Consider the following 16,218-nt stretch of genomic DNA (forward strand, 5'->3'; position numbering starts at 1 on the left):
CTACGACTTATACACCCGTTCAAAAATGTGACACTTAATCTTCTTGCCTCTTCCAATCTTGCACCAGTTTCTCAGACACATCAAATTTTGTTGCAGCAGTGCAGTTACCAATTTCTTTCACTACTTGAACGACATTTAATTTAAAAGAAGCTTCAGATTTTCTTCTGATCGAATGCTTCATTGTACATAAGGGATGCTCTTACGATAAAGGTGTATGAGTGTCTGAGATACAAAAAACACAAATCAGTGCAAACGTTGCTTTGGAATAGTTTGGGTATTACCGTGTGGTCATGTAGGCACAATACATAGAAAAAGAAGGCCGTGTGCTCCGTGGTTACTCTCTCAGGTGGGCGTTAGCATATCGTAATCTCTTGGACCAATAGTGTGTGTTTTCTGCATTTAACTTATAGGACCGACATTATAAAATACCACAAATTATACGGTAAAATCAAGTCCCAACTTATCTGTGAGTATATATGGTATTTACTTTTTTGTGTGTGGGGAGGCATTCATTTATTCTTATTCTTATCTATTTTTAATCTGTTTTTCATTTCTTGCAACTTTTTATTTGACATCTTGTAAAGCAATTTGAGCTACATTCTTTGCATACAAATGTCCTATTGATGTAAATGTTGTCTTCTTTACTTTCACACCAGTTAGTTTATGATCATGTGGTGCAGTAAGCTGCGTCTGATGACGTTGCCTACTTTTTATTATAAATATGGTGGCAATCACACAGTTCAACATCCCTTAGAAGATAAAACTCTGTCAAGAACACCAACTCTTTACTTAGCTTGGTGCTATTCAAAGAGTAGCTGAGGTGTCTTTTCAGGTTTTTGACTTGTTCTTCATTTTCCAACTACTCTTTTTGGTTTACCTTTTAAATTCATGCCATTTTGGTGTCTTTGTGTTTTTCCCAGTATTGATCCTGCTGTCTCCTGAATTCTCTGTCTTGCCTTGACCATTTCTTGATCAACTGCTTATTTACAAAAATCTTTGGATTCTTGCACATAGATTATGACATATCGTGAGTTGTTTGATTGATTTTGTGTGATGCGAAAGGTGTGTGAATTTACATGTCTCACTAGTCATTAGCAAATGAGGGACAGAAAGTATTATTTAGGCAGTAGAGTAACGCAGGATAGCATTGGTACAAAAAGTTATAGGATACAACAGTCAGACAAGAATGTTATGGGTGAGATGAAAAGGTCAGGTAGCATTTACTGGGAATTTTTGCCAGAAGCATGTTTAAGGGGTCCAAACTAACCTCTTTAATAAAACCCCTGCGTGCGTCCAGGTGTCCGTGTGTGTGTGTCTTCTGGTGAAGTGCGCATGCGCGGGCCGCGCCGCACATTATACCGTGCCCCGCCCATGCGCACAGCACCTTGGTCGCACACACACTGGAAGCTGGGCGCGCAGTGAATGGCCTAGCCGCCGCTGCGCACGATAAGCAAATAAAGCACACACACTGGAAGCTGGGCACACAGTGAATGGCGTTGCCACAGCCGCGCATGATAAGATATAAAGGACACCATTGCTGGGGAGAGTGCTGATTGGGTAGTCGCGCAGCAACATAAAATCCGTTGTTGGGAGACGCCACACAAAATAATCAGTTGCACGCCCCCACAGATTAAAATACTTGCTGGGGAACTGCACAGTACTTGCTGGGGAGACGCCACAGGCACGATTATAAGCAGCACGCCACACATTACATCAGTTGCTGGGGACACTCTGCTGATTGCCCACTGTTGTGACAGAAAATTAAAGTCATATTACGGACATCAAAGCCAGTATTACTGTCAGAGAAAATTAAAGACATATTAAAGGATGCATATTACAGCCACATACAAGCCAGTATTACTGTAGGAGAAAATATTACGGACATATCTACTAACAACATGCCACCCAAAAAAAGGACACATCAAGTAGAACAAAAGACACAGACAATCAAATCCTATATAAGTAACATCTCCTGGAAGAACGATCAGCTCAACAAGTAAACATCAACAAAAGAAACGCTGAAAGACAAAGAAAAATACGAGCAAATAGATCGATTAAAGAAAAAGAAAATGACTGTCAAAAAAACGCTAAAAGAGAAAGACTCAGAAGAGCAAACCTTAGAAATGGTTGGCATTGGCTTGCTCTCTCTCTCAGGGGTGGGGATCGATCTGTTCTTAACTCAATTTTTCTTTTTGTAAAATCTTGATTGCTTTGTATGGATTGTAATAAAATTAATAAAAATAAAAAAAAAAAAAGAAAAGGTTGGCATTTACTTGCCAGAACCAGTATTCAGCCATGGTCAGTTTTATGTTGCATTATCAAGAGTTAGACGTTTTCCAGATGTTGTTGTTAAGGTTGTACAGATTCCTGAACAAGGCAAACTGTTGCCAAACTCAGACAGAATATTTACAAGAAATGTTGTCTATAATGAAATTGTATAGAAAAATTTAATGAGGTAAAAAAATAGAACATTTACCTAAATATCTTCTTAAGATATTGTGTCTTACAGATTGTTACAAAATTTTACATTAAGACAATATTAATTATACTTACTGTGTTGTCATGTACGTTTCTATTTTATTTTTATTATTATTTTACTTTAGGCTTCTTGAAAAAATATTTTTGACAAAAAAAAAATTAAGACGAGAAACAGAATGAGGTCAAGGTCCCTTGCCATTTAATATATTGTAGACTGTTCCTACTAAAGTTTATGCACTACTGTTCTAGCGCCCGTTATTGTAACAGGCTTAATGTCTAGTAGGGAATAACAGCCTAAAAAAGGATTTTGAGTGACATGGGCAGTCAGGAAAGCTTGTATAGGATGTACAGGAAAGCAACAGGACTGGCTCAATAAACTTGTCCAAGGTTGCACTAAGTTGTCTGAAATTTGTTAATGTTGAACATCACCAAGCACAAGAATTAGAGAAGGAAAATGTTGAATTAAGAATGAACTGAGATGACTGACTCAAGTCTCTGCTCTGTGGAGCACATCAAGCAAACAATGAATTGTTCTAATTTGGCACATTGTGGATCCCACATTTCACCTCCACTGACATCACTACAGCCGCTTACATTACTGTTAAAAAAGCATGATATCATCCACAGAAAGGCAAAAAAAAGTTCAGTTAATCATTCATTTGATTAGAATGTGAGCCTCCTTCCTACCTGGCAGGTACCATTGACACAGATCTCTGATTCTTGTGTGCCACATGGAGTTCCATCGAGTACTTTATCCGAAACAAGTACTGGCTGGTCCTTCCCAAATATGGAGCAAAATAAGCTGCAAGGCTTTGCTAAAAGAGAACAAACATAATTACAATCAACAGCATATAAATCTTCTGAATTATCAAGTGTTACTTTAAATAGTGTCTTTCATAACAAAGGATGCCTCAAACTGCTTTGCATTATCAGCAGGACACAAATATTTATTTTTATGTTTTGTGAGAGTTAAAAGAAACAAAGTTAAGACCAGCTTTCTGGCTTCAGCTCTTCTTTTGTGCACACATGTTTATGTGTGATAGTTAGGGTTTGTTAAAAAAAAATTCAGGGCCTATTCATAGTTTATTCTTGGTATGGGTTACTTAGGAACATTCGGAGTAGGTTGATTCCTTAATGGTTATTGTTTTGAAGAAGTTTATTTATTATTGAAAAGTCCTAAAGCAATTTTGTTTTTGCTGTGTGCGCCACCATTTTGTGAATCCTGTTGCCAAGATGTTACTCTCAGTTGTCAGAGGTGTGGTCACAGAGGTCAAAACCTTTGACACTGTGTCACACACACGTGTGTTTAGGAGGCAACTAAAGGGCCTGAGTACACGTATTTCCACGCCGGACCAGGGGATGGCGAAGAGCACTAATTCTCTCTCTCGATCTCTTGTAGACCATTCTGGGGAAATCCCGCCCGGCTCTGGGGCAGCCAACGAACGTCACTTCCAGTTCCAGTCCTGATGTCATCACTTCGCCTAATGGCCTTTAAAGCCGCCATCTTGTTGATACTAAAGCAGTTCTGTTTTGGACTCATTCGTGTGAACATATCTGTCATTTTGAATCAGTTTTGCAGCCGGAAAAAATGATACGGGTGGCTGTTCCAAACTTTTGCAATGTCTTATGGTCATTTCTGTTACAACTGTTAATGCTATAGGTTTTAAAGGTTGGCACTAGCAGCCATGTTTTATTTAAATTTGTGGATAACATAATGAAAGACAGCCTCTTTTTGATCACCTGCTTTAATATGTTGTAGGTCCGCCGTGTGTCCTCAAAACAGCTCTGACCTGCCAAGACATGGACTCCACAAGACCTCTGAATGTATCCTTTAGTATCTGACACAAGGACATTAGCAACAGGATCCTCAGCCTCCTGTAAGTTTCGAAGTGTAACCTCTATGGATTGGAATTGTTATTCAAACATAGGCCACAGATGCTCACTTGGATTCAAATCAAGTCAAGTTGGGGAGCATGCACTCGCAGAGTTCGTTGCGACACCTACTACACGACGAAACAACTCGGGATCCTGGTTTGTAACCCTCCAGGCAGACACACGGTCCAGTCCCACCCTCTGGAAATGACCCTCTATCTTCCGCAGCCAGGTGTTACGTGGGAAACCCCATGGCCTGGTCCAGCCACTCGGGTCCCCAATAATGAGGATCTTACGAGCCAGATCACCCTCGAGGAAATGCGCCACATGGCCGTAGTGCAGTAACTTATGCTCCCTCACAATGCAGGTAATGTGTCTCATTCAGGACTCCATGAGCAACCGCTCATTCGACACAAAAGTCAAACCCACGTTACCCAAGGATTTTCCGGAGAGACACAGTACCAAAGGAGTCCAGTCATTGGGATTGAGACCTGGGATATTTGAAGGTAGAAGTAACACCTACAACACTTCATTATGTTCCTCAAACACTCCCAAACAATTTTTGTAGTGTGGTAGGGCACATTATACTCCTGAAAGATGCCACTTCCATCAGTGAATACTGTTGCCATGAAATGGTATACATTGCTTGCGATGATGTTTAGGTATTTGGTACGCATCAAATTAATGTCCAAATAAATGCCTGAACCTAAGAAATTCCAGCAGAGCTTTCCTCAAAGAATCACAATCACCAGCACCTGATCAAAGCACCGTGCTGTCCTTACATTGATGGATTGAACGCCAAAGGACCACGTGACCATCATCATCAAGTTCTTCCATGTGAAGCCTGAAAACCATGAGAACTGATTGAGATCATTGATGTTAGGTTGAATGCCTAGAGGGGGCAGGGAGGTCTCGTGGCCTGGAACCCTTGTAGATTTGTTTTTCTCCACTCGTCTGGAGCTTTTCTTTGTTTTTGGACCTTAAGTTTATTCTATGTTAATTAGCATTGCCTAATTTTATTTTTATATATTGTCTTTTTTCTGTTTCTTCATCCTGTAAAGCACTTTGAGCTACTGTACATCATGGAAAATGTGCTATATAAATAAACATTGTTGTCGTTGAAACAAGGCTATTCATTTCTTTGACTTTAAAAGCCACATTAACCAGGATCACCTCTGCTGGCCAATCAGCTCCACTCAGCCGACTATTTTGAAAGCGACAGTCATTATTAGTAATTCTGCCTGTTCACTCTTCTCTGGTATCCTTTATCAGTTATTTGGGAAGGGCACCACTGAGGGCTTAGCTGACACTGTTATTCCACAGGAGTTGCAATATCTGGGAACAAGTCACCTTTGTCCATAGCAGCATGTATGAATAGGAGGCAAATCAAGTCTGAGTATTTTCTGAGAGTTACATACCATGTTGTGCGAGAGGTTATATTAAGAAAATCACTTTGAAGAGCACATATTGACAAAGCTTAGTGACTTTTCAAAGGGTGTTCTAACAACAAACAAGAAATTATACTAGACACATTTAGGACTTAGATATAAATACAAAGTCATCATCGAGAATGTTCTTTAAAAATGCAGGAGATGTACTGGCTAAAAATCAGGGTTCAAATTTATAAATCTTGGTAAGGTGAATGCAGGAAAATGCATACACTAACAAAAAATGTGATTTAAAAAACACTTTTCTATGCCGTTCACCTTTTATAAATCACAATCATCATGTAAATGTGCATGTGTGAATGTTCCTCAACCCCACCTGGCTGTCACTCTGAAACAATCATATCTGGACTATGCTAATGAACTTCATTAACATGCAACATGCACCCAGACACTGCCCCCTGCATTTGAGGAGTCCTATGGTGGGCTCCACATGGCATTAAAATGCCTGCCTCTCCTCTGCACTCTGGGGTCAGGGAAAGGTTTAAGGTACCAGCGTCTCAGCAGGAATTCACTCTCACGTCGCACATGTAATAATGTGTTTGCTGATACAATGAATGGTATAGGCCATGCAAAACATGGAGGTTTCATCCAACTGCCTTACCAAGACAGCCAGCACTAATAGCACAATCAACACTTTGTCCGCAAACCATGACTTTGCCTCAAAATAAATTAATCATGTGCTAAAACCAGACCACTGAACCACAATGCTTGTCAGTCTCATCTTGGCATTACAGGTGACTTGTGTGTTGATGGAATGTAACTGCTATTGTTTAACTAAAGCAGCTTCATACTTGCTAGGTGCCCTTAGTACAATTTGAATGTTGTGAATCGCCAAGGCTGCGATAGGAAAACCGAACACTACTGTAAATTTCCTTTTTATGTTGTCATATAAAACTATACAGAAGCTGAATGTAGTGCCATGTCGGTCGGTTTATGGATTCCAGCACAGCAGCCCTGAAGGAGCTAAAGTTTGGGTGAGATATTCCTGAGCTACTGGTCAATTTCCTCTGGGAGGTGCCTGTTCCCAGAAAGCCAGCTGTTGTTAATATCCAATTATGAACAGGTACAGCCCAATTTCAGCCAGTCTTACTTTCCAAATCAGCATACAGTTCCAAAAGAATGGCTCTTGAAAGCCTAAATCAGCTCATAAGACAGTCATCATCATGGGGAAAAATTGGGCTGATCCCTAAAAGCTCATTCCCTTCAAATCTAACCAGTTGCAAGTAGTGCTGAACAAGCCATATTGTGTGAAACCATTAGAATCTATTTAGGCTATAGGACATGAGCTTTCTGTATGCAGCCAGTGAATTATATCTGTATTTTTACTGTCGTTTGGCTTCTTATCCTGAAAAGTGACCAAAGGTATCCAATATAAACTGATGAAAAAACAAAAACGTTCTGTACAAATGTGCAAAATTGGCCATCTTTAAAGTGATCTAATATAAATTTTATACATCATATTCATCATTTCTGTCACATCAACACAAATTATAACAATAGCTCAGTGATATGAATTATTATACATGTGAGTTGGCATTTAGCCGGTTTGTCTGCATTTCCCTACTTGATCAAGGGTTTTGCCATTTCCCAGTTTCCCCAAACTGTTGTATACAGATGGGTCAGAGTTGCTGTAAATACACAGACGTTTCCTCGCCAAGTTTTCTTTCAAAAATTCTGATTTTTGAGTGGGAAGTTGCATACACACACTTTTAAGCCTCTTTTTATAAATCTTACCCCAGGGCCATGTTAATGATCACATACAGGATGCAAGTAGTTGACTAAAGATAAGACTCAAAATGAACCTCAAAAATTCTAATGAAAAAAGTCATCTTAGTAGAGTTTATTGATAATCTTGAAGAGGAAAGTAAGCCTGAGTATGATGGAGACATGATCAAGGTGATCAAATAAAAGCCTTGCAGAAGTTTTAGGGAAGCCACAGAAATAAATCTACAGCTCAGTTGTTTCATGCGTGGAAAAAAAAGGGCCTTACCCTTTAATGATTTAAGCGGGCAACAGGAATGGCATAGCATTCATAAAATATACTCTAGTTCAATATGCACTAACCATGCCCTTATTCAGTGTTTCTCAACCACTCACTGAAAGTGAGGCGCGAGTTACTATTGTTTATATTGGACTAGCCAACTCGCGGCGTGCCATACGCCGCATAATCAGGCCGGTTTTTTTAATAATTTTTAAGCACAGGGAGAAAATTCAACATTTGCAAAATCGGTGATGTAATAAATCAGCAAGAAAAGCAACATTGTAACAATGCACGGAACGAACCAACACACAATCGTCCGTGTGGCGTAGCGAGGTGGGAGGGGGGTGTGTACAAAGTGCAGGAGCATCTAAGAAGACGCATGTTTGTCGCGGATGCGAATTGCTGTATGTAGCGTGTAAAACAGTTTGCTATGGTGCACGCGTCGCAAGCGTCGTAACGAAAACTCGTTTTTAAAGACTGCTCACTTCATTGTGTTTTAACCTCAGTTGTAAAGGAATGTTTTAATGATCCCATGGGATACCCCTCGCAAACAGCTTTACACGCTGCATATGACGATTCACCTCCGCGAGAAACATGCCTTTATTAACAGTCAACGTGTGAGAGGGGGGTGTGTACAAAGGGTAGAAACGAAAACAGTGGGAGCGTATGAGTCGCACTTAGTGGCAATTCCACGGTTTGCAGCCCGAATGGGGTTCAACGGCTTACCCACGCCTAGACACACGCTCAATCTCATGCATAATTATTTATTGAATGGTAAACACTTCTGGAAAGACACGGTTGTCTAAAACAGGTTAGTGTGAGAATACAACAGTAAGTGAATGAAAAGATGGAACTCTGGAGAGAGCAAAATACAACACAATAGTGAACCCGCAGCATAACAAACGCCGCATAATTATTTATTGATGGTTGAACACTTCTGGAAAGACACAGGGACACCCCTCGCAAACTGCTCTACACGACGCATACAGCGATTCACATCTGCGACAAACAAACTGTTTTACACACTGCATACAGCGAATCCCATCCGCGACATGATTTTTCCTAGATGGTCCTGTCGCATCCACCCTCGCACTCGAAGCATACACACTGCCTGCTCATGTGCCCGGTCGCAACAGCCCAGCCTCGTTCTCGAAGCATACACACCGCCTGGTCATGTGTCCGCTCGCAAGAGAAACTCACGGAGAGCCGCCCACCAGCTGCCTGTGTGTGTGCCTCTGTCTGTCTCTGGCGCGGCTTTCACTTGCGCTGCCTCTGTGTGAACCGGTCAGGCACAGAGAAGGTCAGCTGCTGACAGAGCGTCTCGACTGTTGCAGGGCCTGCATTGGTGAAGCAGGTGAGACGGTAATGAAACAGAGGCACAGGGCTTATTGGTTTTTAAAGACTGATTCCTTCATTGTGCTTTAACCTCAGTTTTAAAGGATTGTTTTAAGGATCCCATGGGATACCCCTCGCAAACCGTTTCACACGCTGCATATGGCGATTCACCTCCGCGAGAAACATGCCTCTATGAACAGTGAACGTAGCTCGGAGGTACATGACATTAACCTGACCTGCACTGCATGTGGCCTCTACAACAGACGAACATAAATGACGCCATTTTTTCTGTGTCATCGCGTCTGAGTTGGTGGGCGTGGCCCTGCGAGTTGTCGTCGTATCCAATGGTCTTGGAGTTGGTGGGCGTGGCTCCTTCCTGTGTGCGCCATAGGTGTCTCACTTGTCGGGCTTAGTGAATCCACGCCCCTTCCGGCGTGCTTTTCATGGTTGTCTTGCCTTAGTGAATTATATATATAGATGGTGGGTTGCTGCTCCGACAATCGATTCCCCTCACATTCTGACCATCGTGCTTGACCTCCCCCTGCTCATGTGCAATTTGCAAGGGTGGACCCCTTATAAGGGCACTCCTTATTTGATCTTTTTTTGGGAAAACATAAATCAAAGCACCAAAGAGATTGAGAAACACTGCCCTAATTCAGCTAAAAACTTGAAATCAATTATATATACTGTATCTCATCTAAAATGCATCAAGCAAGATCCAAGCTGTGAGCAATGTCATGAAGTTCTTGGACTGCATGGCTAGGTCACGTTTTGGGAATGTCCCACACTTAAATCATTTTGGGCAAAAACTGTTGTATAACCCTTGGACGTAAAATTGTTCCGAATGCCTTACTGCCTAACAGCAATATTTGCAGATATAGCAGATGGGATAGTATTATGCCATGAAAAATCTTTTATAATACCTTATATCATGCTACTTCCAACTTATTTTGCTCAACTGGAAGAATCACAATCCTCACTCCATAACTCAATGGAAAAGCAATGTTCTATATTATCCAATAGTAGAAAAAAATTAAAATTCCTTTTTAAAAGGATCTGTTCAGAATTCTATAAGAATGTGACAAGAACTCATTCATTTTATCCTAAAGTAAACTTTAAATGATGAACTTCATGGATTACTTTTGAAGCACACTATTGTACCTGCTTGTTATTTTCATTTGTTTGATCAAGTTGTGTTTTGTTATAATGTTTTGCTTCCAAAAAACATATTAAAAACTAATAAATAAATAACAACAGCTACATCTAATGAAGCCATCGACAAATTTATCTGAAAATCATCATTTGAAAAGTAATAATTAATTCCATTTGAATTTATATCAAGCGAAACAGCAATTAAAGGGGTAGAATAATGAACGAAATGGTACTTACATACACATACAGACGATAAACTAAATTGAATTAACATCCAGCATTAGCACATTGGGTCTGGTCTGTTTTAAAAGAGTTAGTTAAAGAAGTGAGATTTGAACATTACGATGAAAGCAGAACTAAATTCTCTTGTCTACGCCATGGCCTGTGAAATAAGTCTTTACCTGTGAAATTCAGAAACTCAACAGCAATAGGAATCGACAACCTAAACACGCAGTTACTGCACCACAAATGCAGCAACAGTGATGATCTGCAGAGCTGTGTGGCTACACTTCTGTTCCTCTGCCAAATGTCTGTTTCTGTTGTAAAACCTCAAAGGCACCCCCGACACTCCTTGCATGGTGTAAGCTGAAATACGGATAAAAACATTGGAGCTGTAAGAGTGTACCACTAATTTCAACCTGTAAAGGTAGAAGATGATGCCATGAATTTGGAGGAGGCACAACTGAGACAGATGGAACATCACAAGTAGACATATTGGGAGAAATCCATGAAATACAGTATATGAGTGGCCATCTTTTCTGACCCATCTTCTTATTTTGTACAAAATTAAAGCAGAAAAACTGTACAAACAAATTGTGAGAAATTTTAAAAAATTGTGCCTTCTGGCCCCAGGTTGGACGAGCCTGGCTCCTCTTTCACTTTTTTTTTCTTTCTTTGCACAATTAAAACACCTGCAAGGCATATGTCCCTCCTCCCAGGAAGAAATTATTTGCTGAGACTGGCCATCAAACTCAGTGTGAGGTTGGAGAGGGCCAAAGCCACATATGGCGTTCAGCCCAAACCAGAGGAATTCTCAGGGTCGAAAGCCTAATCAGCTGTGGAGTGTGGAGATCATGGGATATCAGCCAAAATTCAGTGGCAGATGACCTTGATTTCCATGTAAGCTCTGAACTTTACCCTTACACCACTGCAGGGCACACCTGGGTGCCAATATGCTAGTGCCTGCACAGGGCAGTTGCTTGACTTCTTACTTAATATATACATATGGCTGGCTTGGGAAAGTTAAACTATTTATGCTAGCAGGGAATGGTGGTTTCACCAAATAGGTTTACAACTTGTACTTCACTTCTGCTGAATTCAGTTCATTGTTATTGCATCTAGTAGTATAAAGAACAGCATTTATTATTACTTCCACTAGTTCGGCGACAATACAGCACATTCTGCACAACATAAATTGTTAAATAACAATTAACATTTAAAATCATCATCTGTGTAAAGATCTGGGTTTACCCAGCTTGCCTGGATGGCTCCCAAATTTTGCCCACCAAGACTTCCAAACCATCTCTCATTACCACCCCATGCACCTCCTATCAGCCTCAGATCCTGATCCTATTTAAAGAACATTATTCATGATCTTCACCATAGAGGTTTGTGTAACTGTGTTATGCTTCAATCAAGCAAGAATTCTAAGGACCTCAGGAAAAAATGCTGCTGATGCTTACCAGTCTAGAAAAAGTTATAAAACCATTAAGGGTCTGGACAGTCCATTGTAACTCTATAAGTAGAATTTCTGTGGGAAAGATATGAGATAATCTGTCCTCTTAAGAAGGCCTTAAGAGTTTCCCAGAGTATTCCTGCAGAGATCTCAGGGGATGTATTTGTCTCTAGAAAGAATTCAATTTGTTTGGATATAAATTCAGTACAATTCTCGTCAGCTAATAGAAGCGGATTGAGACGCCATCTGCGGGTGAGTGTATGGGGCTTAGTAATTTCAGCTCCAAGATCATCGGAGCATGGTCTGAAATAACAATAGCATCGTATTTACAAGATTTAATCTTAGGCAAGAAGTTATTATCTATAAAGAAGTAATCAATCCTTGAGTAGCAATGATGTACTGGTGAGTAGAAAGAATATGTTCTTGAATTTGGGTTTAAAACCTCCAGGGATCTGATAAGTTGTGATCAGTTATAAACTTTGTAATTATCTTTGCGGTGTTAGTTGCCGTTCCCCCTGTGGAGGAAGTCTTATCTAAAAGTGGATTTGAACACAATTAAAGTCCCCAGCCATTATAAGTTTATGAGTGTTCAGATTGGGAATGGATGCAAATAAATTTTGTATAAATTCCTTATCATCAACATTAGGTGCATAAACATTTATCAAAATCATTTTACAGTTAGATAAGTCTCCCATGACCATCACATATCTCCCTTCAGGATCCAATACTACATCTGATGCTACAAATGGTACTGTTCTATGTATGAGAATTCCCACCCCTCTAGTTTTCTTTGTAAAACTAGAATGGAACATTTGGCCAGTCCAGTCTTTTGCAGCCGGAACTGATCCTTACTTAGTAAGTGGGTTTCCTGTAAAAATACTATTTTAGCATTTAGACCTGTTAGGTGAGAAAGTACTTTCTTTCTCTTTAATTCGTGATTCAGGCCTTTAACATTCCAGCTTACGGTTAACTGTCCCATCATGGAGACACTGATTCTGAGTTTTTGGTGTCATATTATAGTCTTAACTGGAAGTGAAATAGTTTAGGTCTTAATTTCCTATTCCCCCAAGAGTTGTTGCCATGCAGCTTATTATTACGTTGATAGTTATAATTATAAAGATTGAGATGATAGATTAGATATAGATCAAGCCTGCTCTCTTTCTCTTCCCCTTAACCCCCACCCTCCCTTTTGCCTCCCCAGGTGAGGCTAAAACCCACTTCATGCAGTCCCAGTTAGGTAGATCATGCACAAATGGAGTAAATTCAACATCATTGTTACCATCCCCAGGAGTGGTTGACAAGCAAAGATCACTCCAGGAGCAAGGTTTGCATATTATTCTAGGAACTCACTGAGAACCCCAGGGTAAAGTCTAAGGATCTAAAGGCCTCTCTTGCATTGGCTAAAGTCAATAATTATGAATCCAGTATCAGGAGAGCACTGAACAACAATGGTGTGCATGGCAGGGTTGTAAGGAGAAAGCCATAACTCTATAAGTAGAACATTCCTGTCTGTCTTTCTTTGCTAAAGAAACATAAATAAGCCAGAAGACAACTGGAATAATGCTCTATGTGTAGAAAATGTTGGCTTGAATGAGAAGTACTATGTTTGACAAAAGGCAAACACTGCATTCTAGCATAAGAATCTTACCTAATCTGTGAAATATGGTGGTGGCCGTATTATGGTTTGGGCCTGTTTTACTGTCTTTGGACCATGATGGCTTGCCATCATTGATGGAATGATGAATTCTGAATTTTACCTGCAAATTCTACTGGAAAATATCAGGATATCTGCTTGTCAACAGAAGGTCAACAGGATCAAGCATGACAACGAACCTAAGACACAAGTCATTATACCAAAGAATGGTTAAAGCAGTAGAAATTTTTTAGAATTTCTTAGTTGAAGTTCTGACCTTAATCTTAAAGAAATGTTATGGAAAGACCTGAAGCAAACACTTCATGGAAGGAAACCCACCAACATACTTGAATTTAAATAGGTCTGTACAGAAGAATGAGCTAAAACCCCTCCAAGATGAAGTTCTTGCTGCACAAGGGGGTCACACCAGTTACCTTAAGAACAAATTCACATACTTTTTTACACACAAATATGTAAAATGGGATCATTTTCCTCAATAAATAAATGAAAAATTATAATGTATTTGGGTCATTTGTTTAATTGGATTCTCTTAATCTAGTTTAAGGATGTAGGTGTGGATTCACAAACCTAGCACAATTGTAGACAGACAGACAGACAGACAGACAGACAGACAGACAGATAGATAGATAGATAGATAGATAGATAGATAGATAGATAGATAGATAGGCAGAACTTTGTTTTTCCCAAGGGTAAGCTTAACTTTTATAGAACCAGAAATATAGAAATATTGTAATAAGCAGTAACAACTCCCCCCCAAATACACACAACAATAAAAAAAAAACTTCTGACTTGGCAAAAGACAAGAGAGTGGTCACAGTGAGGCATTAACATGGCGTTTCGCTGTTGGTGCAAAGGAGCCCCAGTCACATCTCTTGATATACTTCTGTTGACTAATTTGTTGTATGACAGTCACCAGTGTTAGTGTGTCAGAGAGAGGAGGTGCAGCATGTTGCCTTTATTCTCTCATCCTCTGCTACCTCCAGTGGGTCAACAGTGTGTCTCATAATTGAATCTTTTGAGCTTTTTTAATTAACTTCATGATTTGGTGGGCCTCTCTTGAGGTGATGTTACCAGACCACAACACTACAGAATGGAAAGTTGCATTGGCCATCATAGAGTTATAGAAGATATGATAAACGTCACTACCTTCATTAAAAGAGTGCAATCTCCTAAGAAAAGAAAAGAGTCTGCTGTGGCCTTTCTTATATAACTTGTCTGTGTTACAAGTAGGGCTGCAATGATTAGTCGACGTAATCATCCAAGTCGACTACAAAAAATCGTCAACGCGGATTTTTTATTGTCAATGCGTCATAAACAGAACTTCAATAGAGGTTCCAGTCACAAAGAACCACATTGGTTTTTGTGACTGCAATGCACTATACGAACATCTGTGGGCAGTATTGTTTGTTATTGTTTGTCAAGACTGCACACAGTCCTACCAACATATGAAAGAACGTCTGAGGAGAAGAAGAATGTAGAGGAAAATAAACATGGTTGTAATGGAGGAAGAAGGGGAAGGAGATGGAAAAAAAAATTGAGACAGAAACTTTCTAAAGTGTGGGAGCACTTCACTGAAAAAGAAAAAAGTCGAATGCAGATTATGCAAAGCGGAGCTTTCTTTTCATGGCAGCACCACTGCGATGCATCAGCACCTGAAACACAAGCATCCTGGAGCTGTGATGCTGCCATCTCTTGAGAATTTATGCTGGTGCTGTTAGATAGTTAGTTAGGGTCAAATCAGGAGGGAGGGAGAGCGTGAGCGAGTGAGAAAATAAAAGTGAAAAAACTAACTTTTACAAGTAACAAATTTACACACGATCTGTTCGTTTTCAAATAATATTGCATTAGTGCGATGATGTTTTCTGATTGGTACTATTCAGGTCACACAATGATTTCTTCAAAATGTCACATATATTTGTCTCTTTCTTTTTTCCCCGTGCTTACACCAGAAGGCGTGAGCTTATTCAGTGCTAGCAGCAGCACACAAATATGGCTCGTTGCTTGTGCTATAACAAGCTTGACCTGGTGGCTATCAAAGCATATGTACTGTGCAAGGCATGCACGGGGTCCACTGAGAAAAGAGCGCGTGGCTCACCTTGCAGAGGAACATTCTTTCCTCTGCATGTCCTGGAGTCCTATGCAGACTGGGCAAGATCGGGATTAATATGAATAATGTTGCATCTGTGTCACAATGTTTTCGAAATGTACTATAAGGACAGAAAATTAATAATTCCAAATATATATACCTGTGTCTCTGTTTTTTTGTCAGTGTGGCTTTGACATCACGGGCCATAAGGCGCATACTAATTCAGCGTAAGCAGGAACACTCAATATACTGTAATTGAATAAAAAAAATCAAGCGACAATGAGATACGAATAAGGCAGATTCGCCAGCGTTTGTATGTCATCTTTTATCCATCCAGATCTGAGAATGACCAGTTACACTGCCTCAAAACACCACTCACATCTACAGTTATTCCCAGTTTCAGATAAAAAGTAACAGCGTCAGATCCCTGGGGTGGCAGTAGTATGTATCATGATCGTGACTTAGAGGAAAAAAATGAAAAATAAAAACGGCAACTTTTACAAGTACTATAAATGTACATCGGCTGTTACAGACACA

General features: G+C 40.0%; 1 protein-coding gene across 2 annotated transcripts in view; it reads right to left on the reverse strand.

Annotated features, from left to right (window-relative positions):
* The window catches only part of LOC120532961 (A disintegrin and metalloproteinase with thrombospondin motifs 19-like), a 245,910-nt gene that overhangs the window by 62,991 nt on the left and 166,701 nt on the right, over positions 1–16,218 (reverse strand). For both annotated transcript variants that reach the window (XM_039759483.1, XM_039759484.1), the window contains exon 14: positions 3,166–3,293. In XM_039759483.1, the coding sequence (XP_039615417.1) occupies positions 3,166–3,293 (128 nt within the window). The remainder of the gene's footprint in view (positions 1–3,165; positions 3,294–16,218) is intronic.

This window comes from Polypterus senegalus, chromosome 7 (assembly GCF_016835505.1).
Source record: "Polypterus senegalus isolate Bchr_013 chromosome 7, ASM1683550v1, whole genome shotgun sequence".
NCBI classification, from domain to species: Eukaryota; Metazoa; Chordata; class Cladistia; order Polypteriformes; family Polypteridae; genus Polypterus; species Polypterus senegalus.